We start from the raw sequence: 22,353 nt of genomic DNA on the forward strand, positions 1-22,353 counted from the left end.
GCTTGGCAACTCTTGTTCAAGTTGTGCCTACTAAATGCTGCCACGTATACATGACAGAGAAAAAGGGTCGCGTCACTCTTTAACTTTTATAGGAACTTTGTATACGAACAAGTTTCAACGATATGACTAATTCCTGGAGCTTGCTCATTGGTAGCGTGGTGCATGTCTCTATAGATGACGTATCGTTGTGGTTGATTTCCCAATTGATTGACGTTTATCTTTTTTCATTTATTTCTGCTCAACTAATACGCTTGCGAGGTAACTGCGAGGTGTTCCCCCACGGACATTGGTGCTAATTGGCAGGATTGTAGGGGAAGTTAAAATGGCCGATATCTATTCCTTTTATTTCGGCAGAATCCCATCTCTATGGGGCCAGAACCATCTTCGAAAATTATTGTGATTAATTTTTTACACATACTAAACGAAAAAAAAATACGATACAACCGAATGATCACTGGTGAAAATTCTTATCCAATTTATACATTAAGCGTGAAATGTAATTTTAAATAGACAGAGCCTAAATATAACGTGAAAAGGAAATTTCGCTATGGCTTCACGTAGTTGCCCCCAAGGTGAGCTGAGGAGTCGTTGCAAATGTCTCTTTTGCTTAGAAGTAATTTACAATTGCCGTCAGCGGTCTTGTTTACCCAGAAGATTCTGCTTCGTTTGAGCAGCTGGCAACCCTGGACTTTACTTCTTTCAACCTCATCCGGTACTCAGTATAACCTAACCTACTTCTTTTCCTTCTTGCTCGCGACCCCTTATAATACATCCTTGTCTTGCGTCGTCAGTAGCAGAGCCAGTTCCTGCGTCGTAAGTTCCATGTTTAGCAGAGACTGTAACTGCCGAGTATACCTATATTTCACTCACATACACAACGAGCTTAGACATACGACGCCCCGCTTCAAATAGCAGCGTCCGCTTGGCAACACTGCAATTTCTATAGAACTCCCGGCATACATTCACGAACAAGTACGTCGCTGGTAGGAACTTGGTTTATGGGAAGCAGTATTTACTCTTCTGGTATCCATTGTAAATATTGTACGACAACAATGCAGTTGCAAACTCGACTGAAAGCTTTTATATGATTACGTATGACAGATCCGACGACGACATTTTGTAAGGAAATTTTTATCGTACTAAATTAGATTAATGGTTTTATCATGATAATAATTTTTATTGCATTTTTAATAAAAGAAATTACAATATATCCTATGAATGTAAATTTAATTGGTGTTTTAAAATTTTAGTACTCATTTTTATGATCAAACGTTTGTGAGCATCTTTCATAAATTTATTTTTGTTTCTTTTTATGTATATCCAGATGTATTTTTTGTAGTTGGTATCTCTTGCTGACCTCACTTTACTGGCCCCAAGTAGTTGCTAGGCAACGGCTGTGCCTTTTAATCGCTCCAATCGAGGTCGTCTGGTGGCGCTGTTGCCAGGTCGATGCAGTGTTTCACAATAGAAGGCTCGTACATGTAAGTCCGTTGAAAATGTTTAGCCCGATTTGACGCGTTAACCATGGCGCTGGAACATTCTCCGGAACATGGCTTCTGAAACCAGTTCCACGTGGGGCGTGGCAATTACGTAACGTAAATATGTATGTTTTTCAAACCTTCGTATCGGCGAAGCTGCAGGAAAATATTAAGGGAATATTATATACGCATGTTTTTTACTCTGCTCGACCGTATCACGTTACATTCAATATAATATTGTAACCCTGTTAAATTATCTTTATAAAAATAATGTATTATGCCCTGAAGGTCACTACTAAGAAGCTCAACTCACAGCGTTTGTGAAATTAAGATCTGTCGAGTCGATCTTGTTTTTTTCTTTTGGATTCGGTTATATGAGCAACGTCTGGAAAAAAGATCAACGTACGTATAAGGTGATCTAATATAAACTCAACCACGAATTTTTTATGTTCTTTTCTCACGAGTATACAAGTTATTTTGAAATAATTTCCGTTACTAGAGAAAAAAAATATTATTGACGCGTGCACTATATTCTTTGCTTTTCAGTCAAAGGTATATGAAATTTGAATCTAGCTGCAAAATGTTTATAAATTCATGTAACACCACTGCTCGAAACGTTAGAGTCGTCTGAAAATATTGTACAGTGTGGATAACTTTAAAAGGATATTTAATGATGAAATCCCATGTTTTTTAATAAAAAAATAATGATGTATCATTATTAATGGCTTTACTAATATTAAGTCCAATAAAGTATACTGATTATTTTTTCTAACTTTTTAATGTCAGTCGTTATTTGATTATCATATTTTTTACATTGTTCTGTGTATTCCGTATATATGATTTACGTTGCTATCAGATCAAACAAAATATTTTTCTCAATTCAATAAGTAGTATCGTTCAACACAGCTAATTGCCATCTTACCTACATTTATTGTAATAAGACGCGTAATTGAATTACTATCCTGCTACGTATACGTGTCATATCCATAAATGAAATCACAATCACATTAATTGCGCCGTATAAAAACTGAATTGAACAAAACGATATGTATAATTAATGCGTATCTTAAAAATATAAAATTAATATTTTCTTTAAAAATTTTATTATTACAATTGTCATTTATTATCACGATTCAATTAATCGTCAGCAAGTTACGTTGCGACGCAAATAAAATATTTTAGCGGAAAATAAATTGATCTTTTTTTTTACAAAACTATAAATTTTCATAATTCCGTAACGTAAAATCGGCAACGCTGTTCATAGTTAATCATTTTTTCATGAATTCATCGACACAAGCACTTTGCGTAATGGCCTTTCAAGATGCATCGCACACATTGATATCTTCGATAAGAAACGCAAACTGTTTTCTCTTTCAGAGATATTTTCAATGCGACAGTAAAAAAAAGCTGTCAATCAAGTTTACACTTTTCAATAAATTATATTGTATACACTTGTTTGTAACACTATGTAAATATTGTATATCAACCCTATCGCAAATATTCTCAGCAATCGGAAAAGATCATTTGTATGATCAAATAATTATGTCAATCGAACATTTCGTTGCTACGCGACTCGTTGGTGGAATTTTTTTTGGAAAATTTCGATAAACATTTAATACACAAATAATGAAATTACATAGCGCAATATATGAAAATCATTATTTGTAATATCAGTAGCATGATTACTTTTTGCAAACAAAATATTTCATAAAGAGTTAACGGTATAACGATAACGATATAATAGTCAACGATAATAATAAACGTATTGATAAACAACAATCTGATACAATGCTTGTCAATTGAGATTGAACAAAAGCTATAAAAGCCAATTTAATTAATTCAATACGATCTTGGTCAATAAAAAAATTACACAAAAAATCTATTACTGTTGTTCCATCAGAAATTTTACTGTGGCCGCATATTTCTGCAATTTTACTTCCATCTTCCGTAGGATGGTAGTTGAAATCACGTTACGAATTCTTCTCCATATTAAATTACCATCATTATTTTGATCTCCTTTTCTCTATTCCGAACAGCCCACGATAATAAACGACCGAACGGACTACCGTGTATAATCTTCCATTCTACAAAGATCCATTTATACGATATATCTATAGTGTATAAGTACACTCAACATGAAAGAAAATTCTGAAGTATCGAACCCAGCAATCAATTGTTTACCAAGAATGCTATTGCATTTTCTCATGGAAATTTTTTCGCTGAGAAATACGAAATTCCACGAATATAATTCTTGGACATAACAACGTCACAACCAGGTACATGATTACATAGAGTTAAAAGTGTTAACGGCTGTTTTTTTGGACAATTTTTCCAAAAATTTTCATTCCAAAATAATTTTAACCTCAACTTCCTCACAAATGATTTAGACGACAGTACACAGATTGCATACATTTTTTCATTTCCCAATTGCTCTCGACCTCTCTGAAACTTTTGGTCCTGCCTGTCATTCTTTGCGATACGTCGGGATATTGTCGAGAGGAAAGAACTTGCTAGTCGCTGAATGCTTTCTTGGTGCTGTTCCGTCGTCAGGCAAAATCCATCTTCCTGCTCGAAAAATTGCACGGCCAAACTTTCCGGATAACCATCCATTAATTCTTCGTTGGCTAGAATAAAGTGTTTTCGGATACCTTCCTCTCCAGATGATCGAAGCAACGTGACCTTCTCATCTCCACATCCGGTTTTCATCGCTTCCGCCTTTCTATAAACATTCGAAACGTGTCTGTCGATCGGTCGAAGACTGGAGGTGTCATTCAAGTCCGCCATTTTCATCAGCCTGGGCCCTGATTCTTTCTTTAAGGGTGACATCAGTATCAGACGCCTTTTGGGTAGTGCTTGAACTGCAAATAAAGTTAATTGAAAATCAAAGGCACTTCCTACTTCTTTATAATGAAATATACCAGTATCTTTTAATTATATATACCAGTTTTCTCAATTTTATCGCCTGATGCACCCTTAATTGTGTTTTTCGAATCTCCGCAAAGTTTTTCGTTCAATTTCGTTAGACTCTTGGTGATTGCTGCTGGTTTGGCACTTTTTTCAATGATACTCCTCTCAGCTCTACTGCTAGTTCCAGGCTTATTTTCTGGTCTCAGAATCGTTATTCGACGAGGCACGGGGGTACCTTGCGGATATATGTTTCTTTAAAGTTGCATCATTGAACGACCAATCTCGATTTTTTTTTTACTAATTCATTGCAAAGCTTACGCAAATATTAATATTAAAGAAATTAAACGTTCTATAATACTCTGTTCGGACATTTTCTAGACTGTAACCTTTTTCTTTTTTACTTGAAGTTTCTTTCACGGGACTGCATTGCCCGAATCCCGAACACTTATGGCCACCAATGCATTCCTTCTCCTCGGATACTTCTCGAACCTGACTATGCTGAATAATTTTCGATGATGCCAATTCTTGATTGCTGATAGTACTTCCAACGCTATTATCACCTTTTCTATATTGCTCCAGTGCCTGACGCTCCAACTCCTAGATTTCACACACGTTGGAAATATTTAAAATTTTGACAGACAAAAGACTAGGGTTATGGTCTAAATAATTCTTAAATTCAAAATAAAGTCAAACTTACCTGATATCTAAGAGCTAAACATTCTTCAGATATTCTATACTGTTCCATAGCTTGTTGTTCTAACTCATCATATTTTTTATCAAACACGTTATCCAACATGACTCCACTGGTTGACGAATTTGTTAATACATCTCTGTATAACCGTTTTTTTAACGGTACGTCATTTTCCGAAAATTTAATCATTGTATCTTCTTCCGCCATCGCGGAGTCTGTATCATGTGATTCAAATTTATCTGAAATTTTTTTTGAAAATTCCAAAGTCATTTCAGTGTCCCTGAGCTCTAAGGATACCGTATCCAATGGAGTAAGTTCTCTGCGTTTCTTGGGATAACCTTTATCCACCCATTGAAAAACACTCGTCTCAGATTTCAAACTGGACCGTTTACTCTCCAATGCGTAAGTGGAATTTTGTTGAGAATTTTTCGATTGGCTTCTTCGGGCCTTCACTGCATTTTTTGTCAACAGAATCAAGTTATTGAAATCGACCCCGTGATTCTTACGTCTCTGGGATGGATCCTGGTAAAGCTCGGATGGCCTTTGATAAACAGGAATAGGTGCAGAGGTGACGTGACTCGAGGATAGAAATTTTTCCTGCACCAACAGAGGACGTTGCATCATCGTTGGGCATAGTGGTTGCATCATGGGGCATAATGGTTGGGTTGGACAAACAGGAACATGAAGTTGCAGAGGATGATAAGCTCTTTGAATCCACTGTTGCTGACTTCGCATAATGTTACTGGTATGCGTGGATGACGCCATGGGTACACTGGGATTCTACCAAGTAAAATATGAATTTTTCTCTAAATATCATTTAATAAATTGTTATCTCATTACTAATTAAACGGCATTGATTACCTGATATAATTTTCTAGAGTTGCTTGGCACACAGCCTCTGTTATAAGGGAACAATTCATCCTGATAACTTCTCTCGCTGGACGACGGAAAGAACTGCAATGGTCCCGTATGTTCCTGATGACCATTGGCAAATGGTCCAGGTCCTTTTGGAAAAAATTCAGGTACCTCTGCACTTAAGACTGGCGGTACGGCTCTACGTGCTAGACCAATTGTTTCGCAGCATGATGCCTGATGTGGTGGTCTCAGTAATAAAGGTTGCTGCACATTGCATTGCAGACGTTGATGCTGGTTAGCCTGTAGATGCTGCTGTTGTTTCCGGTTGTAACTTTGGTATTGGATTTGTGGATGCTGTTGCGGTTTGCAGTATTCACGCTTTTGATTCCGGAGATCGGAATTAAGGTACTCGTGAGGCTTCATTGAATTCCATAGGTCACGAACTATTTCACACGTAATACGCAATTCTAGATGCATCTCAGCTACTGTGTCGACGGTGTAGCGTGGTGGAACATATTTTTCATAATCCTCCGGGCGAATATTTTTCTCGTATAATTCTATAATTTGTGTCAACGTTCTTTTAGTTAACGCATTTTTTATTCATGGCGATAAAATATCGCAAAGCTATTTTGCATGGATCGGTAATAAAATTAATACTTTATGGATCAGTGCGTACCCCTTGCTTGCCTGTCAAACAACTCAGTGGATGTAGAATCTTTTCTGTTTTTATTCTTCCTTGACAATACTGCTTTCAAATTAGGATAACGTTGTTGGAGAATGTTATCCCAATTTGTCTGTTCCAGCCATTCGGTACTCACTGGTAATGTATCCTCTGTTGTGGGCCTATGGGAAGTATATAAAACGGTTTATGGAAATTACAGTTTTTGTTTTTCAATTTTAAAGTGCCCACAGTTCATTTTCTGGCAATATTGGCGTCCGATTATTTAACCGGGTGAAGTGTTTTTCCACTTCTTCCAGCATCCATGGTTCGGCAACGTCGGAGACGTAAATATCTTCAACTCTGATATCCGGTGGTTTGTTATCCTGTTTGTACAGCTTTTCACGTTCCTCGTCGTACTCGTAATTTCCATAGTGAGCTAGCCAGGATCCAGGGATGATATCACGTACTCGTCTGGACCGATAATAACCACTATCCTGATATGTTCCAGTCAGCTTACAGTTCTACCGGAAGTTAAGACTTTTTTGAGTAACCTGACGAAAGAAGCTGCGTAGATATAAGATTTAATTAAAGTTCTGATCACTGTTAATTTGAGCTGAGCTCAGTACCCATTAGACACTCTAGTGCAAGCTTCTTTGAAATCAGTTTTCTGGAATTTAATATAACTTATTTCTAATTCGGTGAAAGTATGGTTACTTTTATTTCTACTGTATCGTGGACATTTAATAAAGATGTTATTCTTATACGGTATATAATTTTCTGAGATAGCAAATATACGAACGCGCTCTGCTATAAATAATCTTTTGTAATATATTATTAATCATTTAAGTATCCGTAGAAATTTGTATACAAATGTGAATTTTTCTCTGTATAAAGTATCGATACACTAGCAGAATTTAGCGTCACTTCCCTTTATCACAAGAGGATAAATTTGATCAGTGGGAAATGTAGAGCGCTAACTCACCCTCTACATAAAAGAGAGATCCTACCTGAACCCACAAGGTATGGTTCAGCTTTCGGAAGGAATCGTCTTGATCGGCAGCCCAGGCTCTGTCTGCGATTAGGCCGATATTCGCGTAAGCGCTGTTCAGAAGGTCATCGTCATAGGACGAAGTGGAAGATATCATTATCCGATCATCGTATATCGTCGAAAACTACTATATAAGTAATACGATGGTTTGATGATTAAATAATTTCCGAATTGTTTGCAACGCTTAAATTTCGCTGTCAATCTCGGATTTATTAATCTTAGTCTTCTTGCAGATCAATCAAATGAATGTGTGACAGAAAAAATTTGACGGTCGATTGTACTGAAAAAATCGGTATTGAATTTCGAATTTTTAGAATGAATGTTACAATAACAGGAGAATGTTTTATTTTAACCGCCAGTTTTTACCGTTTGGCGCCTGCATACTGGAGCAAATCATAAACTATGATCATTTAGTCCAGCAATATTTATGCAGTTTAGATCATAGAGGGCTAGTGGACCTTTTTTAAATGTTTAAAGGTTGATATACTATATTACGCGGATAATGACCGTCTTAACCTTACAAAAATTGGAGGAGTCAGCCATAAGGAAAGGAAGGGAACCTTACAAAATAAAGTTAATGCTGGGGCGGCTGTAGCCCAGTGGATAGGGTAGCGGATTCACGACCGAAAGGTAGGAGGTCCGCGCCCAGCTTCCAGCGGCATTCACCAATGGGTTTTCATATGAAAACTTAAGTGAGTATTTATACGGATTTCGCCTAACACTGTTCGGAATCGGTGTATAAACTTTGTAGGTCCCTCACGCAGAGTTGAATAAGGCCCGTCTCGCAAGGTACATCGCCATCTAGTGTCGAACTTCCAACCTTGATTATTAGGACCAGTTACTGGCACATGCCCCCCATTGGGGATACAGCCATAAGGAAAGGAAGGAAGGAAAGTTAATGCTGGCAAAATGTCATAATAGATAATAGTCGTATAATATAAAAATAGGGTTTTACTGTGTTATATGTTCATGTAAACATTAAAATGTTCGGCACGCTACGTAACAAGTTTCAATCTGTACAAGAAGGTATATCTGCTAGGTAATTAAAGAAAAATTAATTTTTCGTTGTCCACTTGCTAGGAAAAATTAGGATTTTTCTTTTTAAATATATCATGCTAATGTCAGAGTTTCATTGTTATCTGTTTGTCAGTATTATGTTGATAGATTTATTAACAAGCTGATTTGCCATTTTTTGTTTTACAATCTTTGTAAGTTACATGAAATGATACAAGCAAGTTATTAGTGAAGTCTTATAATGGATTGTTAACCATGTTTCAGTATAAGAGGCTTATCGGTCGCTGAAAGTTCCAAACCTAAAAAATTGACCAATATTAGAAATGTCAACTATAATGCTGGTGCTGATGTTTTACATCACTTTCAAATGAGATGGAATGAACTGCATGAGCTTGCAGAAGAAAATGCAGAAAAAGCTCAACAAGCTGATGCTCTCATTGCAAGTATTCATGACCAATTGGAATATGAATGGAACAATGTTACCCAGTTAAACAATACCTTGGCTGCTATACCCAAAATAAACAACGATATCCAAAACCTTATGGATCAAATAGGTATTATTATATATTATAATAATTTCTGCCAATGTTATTATGGTATCCAGCATGTGATCCATATATGTATTATCAGTAAATGAAAATCAGTTTCGAAATTGCAATAGATATATTTTAGGAACACTCCAGGAACTGTTTGAAGAAGTTGAAACATCTTTATTCCAACTGCAAGACTTGAATGAAACTTTGGACTTACAAAGTAGACAACTAGATCACAGATTTCAGCTAGCCTTATATAAAGAGAAAAAGTTATCTGAACTCGATTCTACAAGAGGTATACTACAATGTAATGGCATGTACATTGTTAAAAGAATAATCTCTATGACATTAATTCTCTGATCTATTAGCAAAGCTAGCAGGAAAGCATTCTGAGAAAGTTTTGCAGCATGAATTGAAGCAACAACAAATTCTAAAAGAACGGCAGGAAACATTTGAGGAAGCTTTTAAAAAGGAACTGGAAGAATACAAAACAACAGGAATTATACCCAGTATGTAGAACTATTCAATTCTTATATTAAATATTTGAATTTAATGTTATTAATTGGTGCAGAATTAGGAACGTTCCAGAAAGGTCCATCATTGGAAGAAGTTGATTTAGATGTTGCAGACTCATCAGACTTGGACGAATTTCTAAAAAGTTAAACGATGAACTAGCTTCAAAAAGTTCAATGAAAAGTGCCAGAATATTCATTGAGTTTAACTCACTTTCCATTATGAATGGAAAATGTAATTGTTACTAGCATTAAATCGTGTATTATTTTAATATTATCTCGAATAAAGCTCAAGGCTGAAATGATTTGGTATTTGTATTCATTACTAAATCTATGAAATGACAATACTTTATTATTTACACGTTGCTCTTATAATAAAAATTACATGAATATTTCACTTGTACATAGTACAAAAGGTTCATCGATGGAAGGTGCATCGATTGTACACACATACAAATAATGTACCTATGCACAGTTTCTTTGCAGAGTCACGTGATGCGGTATGGATTTATAAATTAATTCTGTCACTGAAAACTAAGCTGATACCATAGACGATAGTATAAAAATGACCAATACATTGCATAGGAATGAAAAAGAGTGGCTTATAGTATTAATTACGCTGAACCTTTGCTTCAATGCGAAAATGATAAATTTTGTTGTCAATCCTTACGAAGGACTTCTTGGTTTTAATTCATCATAACAGGATCTTAAGAAGATGTAATTCTTCTTCATAGGATTGTAAAACTCATGGCCCTGTGATACATAATGGACATAAAATAATATTAAGCACTCTCAGCGATTGATATTAAAACTTAACGCAGATGACGCGTAGATATAAACTAATGTACCTTTGACCAATCATAGGAAACGGAATAGGCAAAAATCTGGCCATTGTGATTAAAGCAGCAACGTGTTATTGATTGTTCCATTGGTTCTGATGGTTTCAATTTTGTACGAGCGTCTTTATCCCAGAAACTGAATGTGCCATCACTTCCAACAGTTGCCAAGGTACCATGAACAGGATGGAACGCTATGTCATTTACCTGTGAGATAATAACCATTTGTTTAATAGTGATTTATTTTAATATTTTCATTACTGGTTAACAAGAATACCGCATAAATATCTTGATAGCCGTTAGGCGCTCCATTCGATCGATGACATTTGAAGGTGAAATTATCCTTAGGATTCGCTGGATTAACATATTGAATAGCAACTCTTCCTTCAACACTTCCAAGAGCATATCCTGTTGGAGATTTTTTCTTATCTCTAAAAATAGCGACACAACGATGTTGGAATTTTAATGGTGATTCAATTCGTTTGTACTCCTGTGGAGTTCCTTCTAGTTGGTATACAATTAAACCACGTCCTGCTGTCCCAACTACTGCCATGGGATAGTCCTAATAATAATTGTTCACACATTATACACATTATACACATTATAATACTTATATTAAGATTTATGATAGAATGTTTCAATATGCTGTTATTAAACATACCACATCAGCACAATAACACCTCTCAGGAAGATTGATAGTCATCATGGGATTTGGACTACGTGTATCCCAGAACTATGTAAGCAAAATGATGTTTTATAATATATAATATATAGAATTTATAAATACTTTATTGCTAACTACCTTTAGAGTTTTGTCCCACGATCCTGTCATAAGGCAGGAATAATTCGAACCTTTTACCCAGTGACAAGTTTTTACAGGAGCATCATGTGCTGCTACTTGAACGCTTTGATTAGAAGCTAAATCCCAGCATTTAACCATTTTGTCACAGGAAGCCATAAAAACTTTTGTACCATCCTATTCCAAAAAAAAATATTATAATCCAATGTTATTCATTGCAAATACATGCGAAGGAATATTAGCGATAATAAAACAAAAATAAAAAGTACACTTACATCGCTCCAACAAACATCTAAAATAGGTCCTCCCATGTTTTGCATAGATTTAGGGACTGTTTTCCCAGATTGTTCTACTTCCCAACAACGAACGTTACAGTCCCAAGAGCCAGCGACCAAAAAATTTTGCGGAATAGATGCAGGGCTAAAAGCCAAACTGGATACAGAATCATCAGGAGGTGAAACCACTTCAAAATCCTTCATAGGATTTGAAGTAGTTGAAGCTCCTGTTCCCAAAGTTCCGCTTTGATTAAACATCTTGAAAATGTTTTACTTCACCTACAAATTAATGTTTTTATATATTAATTCCTTATCGATAAGCAAAATATTCATATCATATAGGTTAGCTATGCGATACGTACGTTAGACGATTGGCTATACAAACTTTAAACACTGCACAACAAAATTACTCAAGAATTGCTTACCTTCCTTATGTACCAAATTTCACTATACGTTTCATGAACTGTAACAACGTAATTTATTTCTAATCAATTAAAATAGCTTTGAAGTCCGTTCTATTAATTAAGCGTGGCTCCGTAAAGCGAAATTGTATTGGATAGACACATATGTAGGTATATGTCTAGGCTGATTTGCTACTACATTCATTGCATCCCATAGTAGAGTAGCAGCTTGAACTGCATATACAAGTTTTTAAGCGTCATGTAATGGTACTGAATTTGGTCTTTTTCCATCGATATCATAGGGAGAAAATTGAAAGACATTTTCCTTTAATAGGTGTCGCAGCATCAAAATTCCTGCGAAAGATAGCACAGACCTTCTATATAGTTTGCAGCAACGAACTTTGTTTACTTGACGTGTCGAAAGACGTACGTGTCAAATCAAACGTAATCCTGATAAGTTGAATCAGATTAACGACGAATATAGTAGTTTAATAACTTTTACTCGAAATAGTAAAAAAATGTTGAAAGCTGTCATTCTTATTGGTGGTCCCTTGAAAGGTGAGTCATTGTACTATAGGAAAATAAATAATCTAATACATTACCTACCTTAGCTAATGACTGAGCTATAAACATATCTTTGTTTTATTTGCAGGGACCAGGTTCCGTCCACTATCTTTAGATGTTCCAAAACCATTATTTCCAGTAGCAGGTCTACCAATGATACAACATCATATTGAAGCTTGTGCAAAAGTGCCTAATCTTAGCGAAGTTTTAATAATTGGTTCATATTCTGCTAATGACTTGCGACAGTTTGTAGAAGAAATGACTAATACTTATGGACTAAGTATCCGTTACCTGCAGGAGTTTACTCCTCTAGGAACAGCAGGTGGCATGTATCATTTCCGTGATCAAATTCGTGCTGGAGCTCCAAAATATTTTTTTGTCATGAATGGAGATGTTTGTGCTGATTTTCCTCTTCAAGAAATGGTTGAATTTCATAAAAGTAAAGATGCATTGTTGACAATAATGGCTACTGAGGCTACAAGGCAACAATCTATAAATTATGGTTGTTTGGTTCTGGGCAAGGATGGTGAAGTAGCCCATTATGTAGAGAAACCGTCAACTGTTGTTTCCACTTTAATTAACTGTGGAGTGTATATAGCTTCACCAGACATTTTTCAAACAATGGCCGATGTTTTTTATGCTGCTCAACAGCATGAAAATTTTATGTATGTGTTTCACTTAAGCGTATCCTGCAGTTTTAATACGCTATGATATAGCATTGTAAAAAATAACATTTCACTCTTACAGGCAGCTAAACGGCAATGGTAAAGATCCTGCACACATTGCCCTAGAACAAGATATATTAACAAGACTGGCAGGAACAGGTCGATTATTTGCACTCCCAGTTACAAATTGGTGGTCTCAAGTGAAAACTGCTGGATCTGCAATATATGCAAATCGACATTATTTATCACTATATCGATTAAAACAATCAGAGCGACTTGCCCCTGCTCCGGACGGTCCATGTCACATTATTGGGGATGTGCATATTCATCCCTCTGCAACAATTCATCCCACTGCTGTGGTATAGTACACAATATACAGCAAATCAGAGTGTATATATTTTTCGCACAAATTAACTATAATCTCTTTTTTTTTTAATTATAGTTGGGTCCAAACGTTAGTATAGGCTCCAATGCTGTAATCGGTGCTGGAGTAAGAATATTTGAATCCATTGTGCTGGCCAATGCCCAAATACAAGCACATACAATTGTGTTACACAGTATCATGGGCAGAAACAGTAAAGTAGGAGAATGGGCACGAGTAGAAGGTACGCCGTGTGATCCAAATCCTGACAAACCATTTGCAAAAATGGAAAATCCCCCATTATTCAATACCAATGGCAAATTGAATCCCTCCATCACAATTCTTGGTGAGAAACTGACATTTTCATGGTACTTTATAACTTAACTAGTATCGTAAATTCTCATTGTATCTTAGGTACGAGCGTAACTTTGGCGGCGGAAAAGATTCTTTTGAACTCCATTGTCCTACCGCACAAAGAACTTACAAGAAACTTTAAAAACGAGATTATTCTCTAAACACTGAGCGAGGAGGAAGAAGAAGAATGTCCTGAAGAAGTGCAATAATAGAAATTTACGGATGACTTTATTAATCTTGACAGCATCGATTCAACTTGAAACATGTATAGTTTTAATAATTTTTCTAGTACTAATTTTGTACATATATATACATATGTATACATGGTTTATTTATACGGTGACTTTCCAAGTGTCGAGGCGTCAATCGCGCACAAAATTCGTATGCACTGTTGTAGAATCATGCATTTTTATACATCCATATAATGGTGTAATTGTTTAATTATAAACGATACTTTATCGAAAGTTGCTCTCGTTTATATCAAAATGCAAGGATTCTCACACCCAGATATTATGTAGTTGTTTCCATCCCAGCACTATCATCAATGTTGTTTAGTATAGTGGTACATGATATGCTTTAATATAATTCAAGCAATTAAATCTTAGTTCTGCTTTACTAACAATTAATTATCTATTAATAATTAATCTGCACAATGAATACCCATTTACCAGTCTCTGAGTGAAATTCAATGAATTATCATGGCTCGTCAGGTACTGTCAAGGACCATTACCTGCAGCCACCTTGGCAGGTGAAATTACCGTGAGAGAATAAGAAGTTTTCACGTTCCTCGGTGGCGTCACTACCGTGTAAATCAGGTATGCAGCCCCATGTAGTAGAGTAGATACTGTGGTAAAATAGCGGCTACGAATCAACAGGTAGAGAGAAGACTGATATTCTCTCACGACAGTTATTCACATTTGCAGAATGGTGATCGTGTAAAATGTTAATAGGTTCTGCGTGAAATAGTCGATAAGATAGTGGTGAAAATTTTCGCATTATTTTTCGTGCGCTGCGACAACAATTTCTGGAAGAAATTCCACGCATTCCTGAGCTGGTCCAGGTCGACCAGCGCAGCATCCAGGTTAAGAATGTCACTTTTGTGATCACTCGCCAATGACATGTGAGGAATGCGGTAAGTGCTATCTGACTGTCCCACGCCGTGTGCCAACTTGGTTTGTATTCTGCGCATGTTGTTAGGACTTTGCGAATTCATAGAAATCGGGAATTCCCCGTTTCGTCTTATGACCACAAAGCAGAAACAGAGGAGAGAAATAATATGTATAACTCAGGTGGAGGGTTTGGAATGTCTGAAGTTCTCACCGCACCTTGTTTTTTGTCCTATAGGTGGATGGTATTCATATACATTTTTTAATGCCGATATTAAATTTTTACGCTACGAAAAATACATACTTTGATTTTAGTTTAGAAATTTTTACTAATTATTTTTCAATACGATGAGCGATTAAATTTGTACTGTTTTTTGTTATTTTGTTGTTACTATTATTTATTATTTTTGAAATTCCGTCATAAGATTATTCGTTTGAAATTTTTTATTACAGGCTGAGATTGGTCAGATAGTAAGAGGGTGCTGGGTGGTCCAAATGGGCAACAGAGGCCCATTATGGCCCAGCATCAGCAACAACAGCATCAGCACGAATTCCTTCCTCTGTGCGATGTATTGTTCAATATAATATCACTGGCTTCCTATTTTTGTGATGTTGTTTTTGACCTTGCTATGGGGTATGCTCTTGCTCATCACCCTACAGCACCACCTGCTTTCTTTCCATTGACTATTACTCTTGTTGTAACTTCGCTTGTTATATCACAGGTGAGGAAAGAGTTTTGTACAAAAATATATTTGTTATATTACATGATATATAATGGACAAATATTATATCATCTGTTTCTTATCAGGTGGTCAGTGTACGATGGTATCTTTGGGGTGCCAGAGGACAATTCCGTGGAAATACTATCACTACTGGGTGTAATTCTAATCAAGAAAAGAAAGCAAATGGTTGGGTAATTGGATGTATATTATTACTTCACTCAACCCAAGTTGGAGTTTTGTGGAGATACTTTAAATTGTTCATTCCTGTTGATTTGGCCTACGTTAAGCACGAGGTAAAAAACCTAATAAGGACTCTTATAATTAACTTCATACTACATTAACTTTATATCTAAATATATACGTTTATTAAAATTACACAGGTCAGGGAACTTTGTGTACTAAGGCTTATTCACGCATTTTGTGAAGCAGCTCCAATGCTTCTTCTGCAATTGTACCTGTTATCAACTGGAATCACTGACGAGAATGAACATGGAGAGATAGGATCTAAAGGAGATACCAGAGAAAGTGGAAAATTAGCTGAATTAACAGCCGTGTCTGCTGGTTTGTCTCTATGGAGTGTATGCTGGGCAGTGGCCAGTTTTAGTAAGGGTGCTGCACGTCTCAGAAATTTAGAACGCTTAGTACTCACATGGCTAGGTGTACTAGCACAGTTAGTTTGGAGATTAGGAACAGTAAGTGCCCGCGTTGGTGCTCTGGTTGCGTATGCATCAGTTTATGGTAGCCAGTGGTTACTGATTGTATTAGCACTTCATTGGTTATCCATGTTTACGTGGTTATTGCTGACTCCTGATGGATTATTTCACGGTGGAGAAGGCTTACCACTTCCAAGAAAGGCCTTTCTTGCGTCCCTCCTTGCCTTCGTTTACGTATTTGCATACGTCAATCTTCATGAAACTAATCACCGACAGAAAATGGTTGGTAGAACATGTGGACCATTAGCCAGATGTCAATGAACGCCATCTACTATTCCGTTTTAACATTCCAGGTGATTTTCTACACAGTAATGTTCTTGGAGAATAGTCTACTGGTGGGCGTGTGGGCGGCTGGAGTTCATAAAAACGATTTGCATCCCCTGTCACATCATCCACATCCGGTTACTCTTGCTCTAACGCTTTTAGCTTTATTTTTTGGCGGACTCTTCTTCATGGGACTTTATTATAGGCAAGTACTTATTAATGTACCACACGTCACTTGTACAGTACTTTTTTAATTTATCAGATGATAAAATATTTTCAACTTAGCAGATTTTTTCACGTAAGAAGACTCAGGTATGAAGCCGGTGGACGAATGAATACGACAAACGTTGTCACTACTTTGTCCAAGCAGGTCTGTAGGAACATGAAACTCAAACAGTTCATTTTTGGTGTCACCTCAGTCATTTGACATTTACTATGTCACGTCAGGATGCTGTAGAAGAGAAACAGATAGATTACAACGAGGAGAAGAAAGTCGGAATGAATATGGGAATGCGAAGAGTGAAACTGAGTAATGGCGGTATACCAGGAGTATTCAATTGCCGTTTTGCAAATCCTGCAGTTACGAATCCGAATCGAAAAAAAAAGAAACCCACAACCTTCGTACCTCCACCACCACCCCAACCGCAGGCAACATCTTTAACCATAACACCTACAGGAGACCCGAGACAACGACTGAATGGCAGCGGTGGTTCGCGACAACTGATACCATTTTGGAGAAGGCCACCATGTACAACCGCAATACCTCAAGTAAGAGCATATACAATCATAAAAATTGTTAGATCATGCGAAATGTACTTCTGGATAATCTTAATGATATATGACAATAGGTTGAGGATGCGAATGGACAAAGGAACGAAGTGGAGGTCGGCGTCGGTGGGTGTCTTAGCGTGAATCTAATCCACGAGAAACTACGAGAGAAGAAGCAGCAACAGCTGCGAGAATTGCGAGCAATTCAGGAGGAAATAAAAGAAGGAAAGCTCGTTCCACCACCTTCGGCTTCAACGTCGTCATTTTCCTCTTCACCGTCAGCATCCAATCAGCAACCACCCCCGAATACAAAGCTCCACACTTCTCCTAGTTCTCCGCTATCCCCATCGCCACCTTCATTACCTGACACCAATGGTGGAATCACTTTATCCTCTTGGCCGCCAGTCAAGATGCACTGTTTACTACCACCTCCCCCAGCCTCACCTTACTATCCCAATTCTCATCCTTCTAACCTCTGGAAGGTGCCGCAGAGGGAAAGAGCAGAAACACCAGAAATTCTATTAGCGCCCCGGTGCCTTCCTCATCATTATCCACATTGGACTCCTCCGAGTCACCTGAGTCACAGACTACGGTCGAGTCATAATGGCGAGGAGGAAAGTTCTAAGGGCGAGGGCGAAGTCAGCGACATGGAGGGTAGTCAAGTATCCTTGCCCCGGAGTTACACTCTCCCACGAGAGTTCAAATACAATAATTCTGGTAACTTAGGAAGAGAGAGGGAACGTCGTGGTGGTAGTAATAAACCTCCGCAATCTCGTTTCTACCTACCCTCTACTAATAGTTCGGACGGTAAGTGAAAAATTAAATTGTAAAGTAAGGAATGTGTTATTAAAACACATAATTCATCTAATTTATGTTTTACGCAGGAGATGTGGATAGCGCGGATAACGAGGAAGAGACGGATTCTGAATTGCAGATAAGAGCAAAGAACAATCATGTTCATAGTCACGAAGAAAGTCGACAGAGGCGATACGCATTTGATAATAACGAGACGGTGGATCCTCCCAATCCAACTCCAGAATCCACCGACAGCAGGGTCATAAGTTCACCTGGTTGTTTTTTGAGTAGTACCTATGGTGTGCCTCGATCGAATCAATTACTCAGGGCTAAGGTGAAGCACGAGACAAAACTGTGAATTTCAGTTCCACTAACATTTATTTAAAAGTTATTTAATATTGATAAAGAGCCCGAATTGAGCACTGGTGCTCAATAAAGACTCTCGTAAACTATGACGGAATATTCTTTGAAGCACAACATTTCTTAGAGTATACCTAGTAAGGAAAATATTCTAAACTTGTGCCTGGATAAGAAAATATCCTAGAGCATGACTATACTAGTACGAATTCCAGTGCCTTATATTCGTGCCAATATGCACGGAGTCGTATGATACAAGGTTCTACGTAGAACTGTGTCTCGTTCAGAGATTCCTCGACTGATAACTTGGACATTTTCACAGTATGGAAAGCATAAAGTTAAACCACGAAACAACGAAGAAACAAGATTATGATACGGGATCCAAAGAAAGCCGGTTGTCGTTTTTGGCAAAGCTACCAGAACTCGGAAAGTTCTGGCAACCTACACAGTATTTCCTGGACAATAAGATCCCCGTACCATTGTCTTCTCGCTGCCAACTGTACTGATAATATTCTAGCTACATTTACCTAATTTCCCGTTGTATTTAACGAATTAATGTACTCTGCTATTTAAGAAAAACAATGACAACAACAAAGTCTTGGTACTACCTTTTTTCGTATCTTTGTAAATACATGGCTCACAAAGAAATACTTCAATATCACCAATGGCTGCCCACAGGTATTACCACAGAAGGATATTGCTTGGGTTGAATAAAGTTGGATCTCATTCCTCTGTAATAGAGGAGTTTCTTCCCTACTGAATGGAATTCATTCTCGTCCAATCGGGTTCTTCTGCCACAAAAAACCAGTGATTTAGCACCAAGTACTATCAGTCACCGCATTCGCTAAGTTCCACCTACATATGTCACGGCTCTACCTATCTGTACATACATGTACCACACGTTCCTATCCCACAGGATGCACTCATCCACGTCCTGTGGGTATTGACTATTGATTAGAATCCTCCCCAGGACCAATCCTGGCTTCCGGACGGTATGAACAAGATTTATAGGCAATCGGGAAATCCCATTGTCACCTCGACACTGACAATACAGCCCTTGACATGTTATCTTGCATTGTCTATCCATAACGTAACCATGCTCACGCGAAACAATTAGGATCAAAATAAAAGAATATGATGAGAATTTAAAAATTTTGACAACATCACTAATATCGAAATTGTCTATCAACTATTTAATTTCCCAGATATATATTTCAATAAAGTTGTTTGATTTTCTTGAACATTTTCAATACCCAATGTTGTCATAAATAAATTGTTACATCGTCAAATGGTGCAGGGTAATACAATCTGCCATTTTTTCTTTGTGGAAACATATGAACGATAACAGTCTGGAATTTGACCCTCTTCAATCACCGATACATCCGACAAACAGAATGGTCGTTCCACAGAAAACTTGCTGACAAAGTAACACATGGTGCGCACACGTACGCACCCGTCATCGTTTTATTCAATAAGCAGAACGCTCCATTCAATCCCCAACGCACTTCGTTTCAGCGTAGCGATTCGATCATCCCGGATCACGCAGAACCCATTGCGCCGAGTCAAGTCAAAGTAATGCATGCACATAAAGCTTATATACTACATAGTCACGTTCGATGTGTAGCAATGTGCGTAAAGGGTCTGCCAGTGGTATAATGACGTGGAAGAAGTGCGCGGGCGCCATATCTACGTTGATCTACAACTTGTGTATATACTATGCGTACACGTGCGTGCGCAACCCCAACGACACAAGATTCTCTGGGGAAAGTGTCAAGGAGAGAGCAGTTTCCACATTGCTATCGTCGCGTTTTAACAACGTAAATCGGTTCCTGTAGCATCGCGACAAGTCGATGCAAGGAAGGTACATTTGGTTGGACGATATAGATTTAAATATTAACAAATTTCTGTCACAATCCATGAGACACTTCCGCGAGATGCCATGACACTGAAATTAAGCCTCGGGCGAGACCATTATACCGTAGCAGAGGTAACGTGAAAAGTATCTGTGAATACGTATCTGGAATACCGAGTGAAAATTTCGAGCTTTTCAATGAATTGGTAAACGTTCACTAACTCTGTAACTGCATAAAGAATTCTTGAGGATTTCGATTGGTTTCTCTGGTAAGGAAGGTCTTCCTCGTACGCTCGGTTGGTCCATTGAGCAAAACGAATTTAATCTGTAGTTTCCCGTTTCCCCGTTCACCCAGCGCGACTAGTCTATCAGGTTAGGTTAACTTATTCCAGTCGAGAGTAGCCGAGAGTAGACGAGATTTCCCGAGCACCCTTAGTCACGGTTGCTGAGTGGTAGGTATGAGTGTGTACGAGGGGCTGGAAGGATGGTGGTAACGGAATGTAACCGGGTCTGACGAAGCTTCGTGCTGTCGTTGTATGTATAAGGAAAAGCTCAAGGCGAGCTTGCATACTACTACCACCATTACGGTAGTCCCCTCCCAGGGGAAGCTGGATTGTGAATGGGTGACGGGTCTTGGGTTTACGTTCCCTTTAACGTGACGTATTATATATAGCTACTCGTCTGGACCGACACACCGGTCAATAAACATCCTCCTCTTCTACTTTCGATTTACCTTGATATCTCTTGGAGATACGGAACTATCGATTCTAATAATTTCAAGATGGATACGTCGCGATATTACTAATCAGAAGAATTCACATCGATGGAAGTTCTTCCATTCGCTAGGGGATGCATTGGAATGTAATTTCTGGATGGTTTAGTTCCAGGATATGTAAACGATCATTGTTTTCTTTATTAAATTGAATTTTATTTACCTAAACGAATCCCTGTGTATGGACAAATGATAAATTGATATCTGGGATCTTCTTGGATCAAGTTACAAGCTAAGTGAATGAAGATGTCGACTTCGCGTGTATGTAATCCTACTTCAGACCGATCAGGGTTATTCTTGATGGGTTTCAGAAATCGAGCAGGAAATACCTTCTGGCTTTCTCGTATACGAATCACGCGGACAGACGTTTCTATAGATATTTAATGGACAGTGCGCTCGATATGAGCTTTCCATGTGGTTCGACAAGGTGTATTCATATGAAGTAAGTCTCTACGCTTGAAGCAACTAACTTGAGAAATCGCACACGGTATACAACATTAAGCATCATTGAGGTCCATACGGAAGCAAGTAATTCCAGAGTACCTTGGGATCTTCCTAAAAACTTTTCTACCTTCCTTTCTGCATCTAAATAATCCGAGTCTCCTCTTAATCTCCATTCTTATATTACGAATTTCTGTTTTAGCAGTAGCAAAGTGCCTTTCGGCTCCAACATTCCTGCCGTATGTAACCCCATAGAATATATATATATACACAGATGTACATACGTAGCTATTTGTGCAATTCCATTTTTTAAAATTATTGTTACCTAATCCTATGAAAAGAATATGTCTAGCGGGTGCATAGGAGGTTTGCATTATCAATGTATACAGGGATGCATAGATATATATGTGATCAAATAAAATACATGGGGTGGTAGCATAGCGTAGCACCCTGGCCCGGTGTTTATCAGTGGCGTGTGATATCACGAGAAGGCACGAAAGCTCACGAACGAATACATATGCTGCTCAGGAAAGTACACTCGGCCTCGAATGGAAGTGAGGGATCAGTGAGATTGTATGGGTCCATGAGGATGGAGTGGAGGGGAGTTCT

General features: G+C 37.7%; 5 protein-coding genes across 10 annotated transcripts; 3 read left to right on the plus strand and 2 right to left on the minus strand.

Annotated features, from left to right (window-relative positions):
* Positions 1 to 3,680: 3,680 nt before the first annotated feature.
* Positions 3,681 to 7,737, minus strand: LOC107270319. The gene is made up of 8 exons (XM_025087717.1): positions 7,600 to 7,737; positions 6,842 to 7,113; positions 6,608 to 6,798; positions 5,938 to 6,488; positions 5,083 to 5,856; positions 4,772 to 4,982; positions 4,420 to 4,620; positions 3,681 to 4,336 (listed from the first exon to the last, which is right to left on the minus strand). The coding sequence occupies exons 1-8, from the start codon at positions 7,735 to 7,737 to the stop codon at positions 3,681 to 3,683; spliced, it is 2,994 nt and encodes a 997-aa protein (XP_024943485.1).
* A 694-nt stretch (positions 7,738 to 8,431) lies between these two features.
* On the plus strand, positions 8,432 to 10,004 carry LOC107270337 (dysbindin protein homolog). 2 transcript variants are annotated; one of them, XM_015745270.2, is made up of 5 exons: positions 8,432 to 8,679; positions 8,919 to 9,208; positions 9,327 to 9,482; positions 9,556 to 9,696; positions 9,765 to 10,004. In XM_015745270.2, exons 1-5 carry the CDS (start codon positions 8,624 to 8,626, stop codon positions 9,848 to 9,850), a joined length of 729 nt encoding a protein of 242 aa, XP_015600756.1. In that variant the 5' UTR covers positions 8,432 to 8,623; the 3' UTR covers positions 9,851 to 10,004. The 2 variants fall into 2 exon arrangements, with proteins under 2 accessions (XP_015600756.1, XP_015600755.1); XM_015745269.2 differs by having other exon boundaries at positions 8,436 to 8,679; positions 9,759 to 10,004.
* Positions 10,005 to 10,031: 27 nt separating this feature from the next.
* On the minus strand, positions 10,032 to 12,199 carry LOC107270334 (mRNA export factor). Of its 2 annotated transcripts, XM_015745264.2 has the most exons (7): positions 12,035 to 12,199; positions 11,610 to 11,888; positions 11,338 to 11,511; positions 11,197 to 11,268; positions 10,813 to 11,097; positions 10,548 to 10,742; positions 10,366 to 10,452 (listed from the first exon to the last, which is right to left on the minus strand). In XM_015745264.2, the coding sequence occupies exons 2-7, from the start codon at positions 11,865 to 11,867 to the stop codon at positions 10,366 to 10,368; spliced, it is 1,071 nt and encodes a 356-aa protein (XP_015600750.1). In that variant the 5' UTR covers positions 11,868 to 11,888; positions 12,035 to 12,199. The 2 variants fall into 2 exon arrangements, with proteins under 2 accessions (XP_015600751.1, XP_015600750.1); XM_015745265.1 differs by lacking the exon at positions 12,035 to 12,199 and having other exon boundaries at positions 10,032 to 10,452; positions 11,610 to 11,867.
* A 232-nt stretch (positions 12,200 to 12,431) lies between these two features.
* Positions 12,432 to 14,418, plus strand: LOC107270331 (mannose-1-phosphate guanyltransferase alpha). The gene is made up of 5 exons (XM_025087712.1): positions 12,432 to 12,568; positions 12,663 to 13,239; positions 13,322 to 13,598; positions 13,682 to 13,946; positions 14,015 to 14,418. Exons 1-5 carry the CDS (start codon positions 12,529 to 12,531, stop codon positions 14,113 to 14,115), a joined length of 1,260 nt encoding a protein of 419 aa, XP_024943480.1. The 5' UTR covers positions 12,432 to 12,528; the 3' UTR covers positions 14,116 to 14,418.
* A 214-nt stretch (positions 14,419 to 14,632) lies between these two features.
* On the plus strand, positions 14,633 to 19,920 carry LOC107270325. 4 transcript variants are annotated; one of them, XM_025087706.1, is made up of 10 exons: positions 14,633 to 14,769; positions 14,878 to 15,086; positions 15,514 to 15,782; positions 15,869 to 16,075; positions 16,163 to 16,717; positions 16,789 to 16,964; positions 17,045 to 17,129; positions 17,207 to 17,527; positions 17,608 to 18,334; positions 18,412 to 19,920. In XM_025087706.1, the coding sequence occupies exons 3-10, from the start codon at positions 15,576 to 15,578 to the stop codon at positions 18,678 to 18,680; spliced, it is 2,547 nt and encodes an 848-aa protein (XP_024943474.1). In that variant the 5' UTR covers positions 14,633 to 14,769; positions 14,878 to 15,086; positions 15,514 to 15,575; the 3' UTR covers positions 18,681 to 19,920. The 4 variants fall into 4 exon arrangements, 3 of the variants coding, with proteins under 3 accessions (XP_024943474.1, XP_024943475.1, XP_024943476.1); XR_003060499.1 differs by lacking the exon at positions 14,633 to 14,769 and having other exon boundaries at positions 14,779 to 15,086; positions 18,412 to 19,280; positions 19,358 to 19,920; XM_025087707.1 differs by lacking the exon at positions 14,633 to 14,769 and having other exon boundaries at positions 14,779 to 15,126.
* The last annotated feature ends 2,433 nt before the right edge of the window (positions 19,921 to 22,353 follow it).

This window comes from Cephus cinctus, unplaced genomic scaffold (genome assembly GCF_000341935.2).
Source record: "Cephus cinctus unplaced genomic scaffold, Ccin1 Ccin1_scaffold0727, whole genome shotgun sequence".
Classification (NCBI taxonomy): domain Eukaryota; kingdom Metazoa; phylum Arthropoda; class Insecta; order Hymenoptera; family Cephidae; genus Cephus; species Cephus cinctus.

What these genes read in the sequence shown, in the direction of transcription:
- LOC107270334 (XM_015745265.1), bottom strand. Translation starts at nt 11,867, where the DNA reads ATGTTTAATCAAAGCGGAACTTTGGGAACAGGAGCTTCAACTACTTCA. An exon ending in TAGATGTTTGTTGGAGCGAT is followed by an intron (nt 11,512 to 11,609) that starts GTAAGTGTACTT and finishes TTTTTGGAATAG; the next exon opens with GATGGTACAAAAGTTTTTAT. An exon ending in TTTCCTATGATTGGTCAAAG is followed by an intron (nt 10,453 to 10,547) that starts GTACATTAGTTT and finishes TATGTATCACAG; the next exon opens with GGCCATGAGTTTTACAATCC.
- LOC107270325 (XM_025087706.1), top strand. Translation starts at nt 15,576, where the DNA reads ATGGCCCAGCATCAGCAACAACAGCATCAGCACGAATTCCTTCCTCTG. An exon ending in CTTCGCTTGTTATATCACAG is followed by an intron (nt 15,783 to 15,868) that starts GTGAGGAAAGAG and finishes GTTTCTTATCAG; the next exon opens with GTGGTCAGTGTACGATGGTA. An exon ending in TTCATGGGACTTTATTATAG is followed by an intron (nt 16,965 to 17,044) that starts GCAAGTACTTAT and finishes TTTTCAACTTAG; the next exon opens with CAGATTTTTTCACGTAAGAA.
- LOC107270331 (XM_025087712.1), top strand. Translation starts at nt 12,529, where the DNA reads ATGTTGAAAGCTGTCATTCTTATTGGTGGTCCCTTGAAAG. An exon ending in TATTGGTGGTCCCTTGAAAG is followed by an intron (nt 12,569 to 12,662) that starts GTGAGTCATTGT and finishes TTTTATTTGCAG; the next exon opens with GGACCAGGTTCCGTCCACTA. An exon ending in CAACAGCATGAAAATTTTAT is followed by an intron (nt 13,240 to 13,321) that starts GTATGTGTTTCA and finishes TCACTCTTACAG; the next exon opens with GCAGCTAAACGGCAATGGTA.
- LOC107270337 (XM_015745269.2), top strand. Translation starts at nt 8,624, where the DNA reads ATGTTCGGCACGCTACGTAACAAGTTTCAATCTGTACAAGAAGGTATA. An exon ending in CAAGAAGGTATATCTGCTAG is followed by an intron (nt 8,680 to 8,918) that starts GTAATTAAAGAA and finishes ACCATGTTTCAG; the next exon opens with TATAAGAGGCTTATCGGTCG. An exon ending in TGAACTCGATTCTACAAGAG is followed by an intron (nt 9,483 to 9,555) that starts GTATACTACAAT and finishes CTGATCTATTAG; the next exon opens with CAAAGCTAGCAGGAAAGCAT.
- LOC107270319 (XM_025087717.1), bottom strand. Translation starts at nt 7,737, where the DNA reads ATGATATCTTCCACTTCGTCCTATGACGATGACCTTCTGAACAGCGCT. An exon ending in GTTTGACAGGCAAGCAAGGG is followed by an intron (nt 6,489 to 6,607) that starts GTACGCACTGAT and finishes CACAAATTATAG; the next exon opens with AATTATACGAGAAAAATATT. An exon ending in TTCAAGTAAAAAAGAAAAAG is followed by an intron (nt 4,621 to 4,771) that starts GTTACAGTCTAG and finishes TATATCCGCAAG; the next exon opens with GTACCCCCGTGCCTCGTCGA.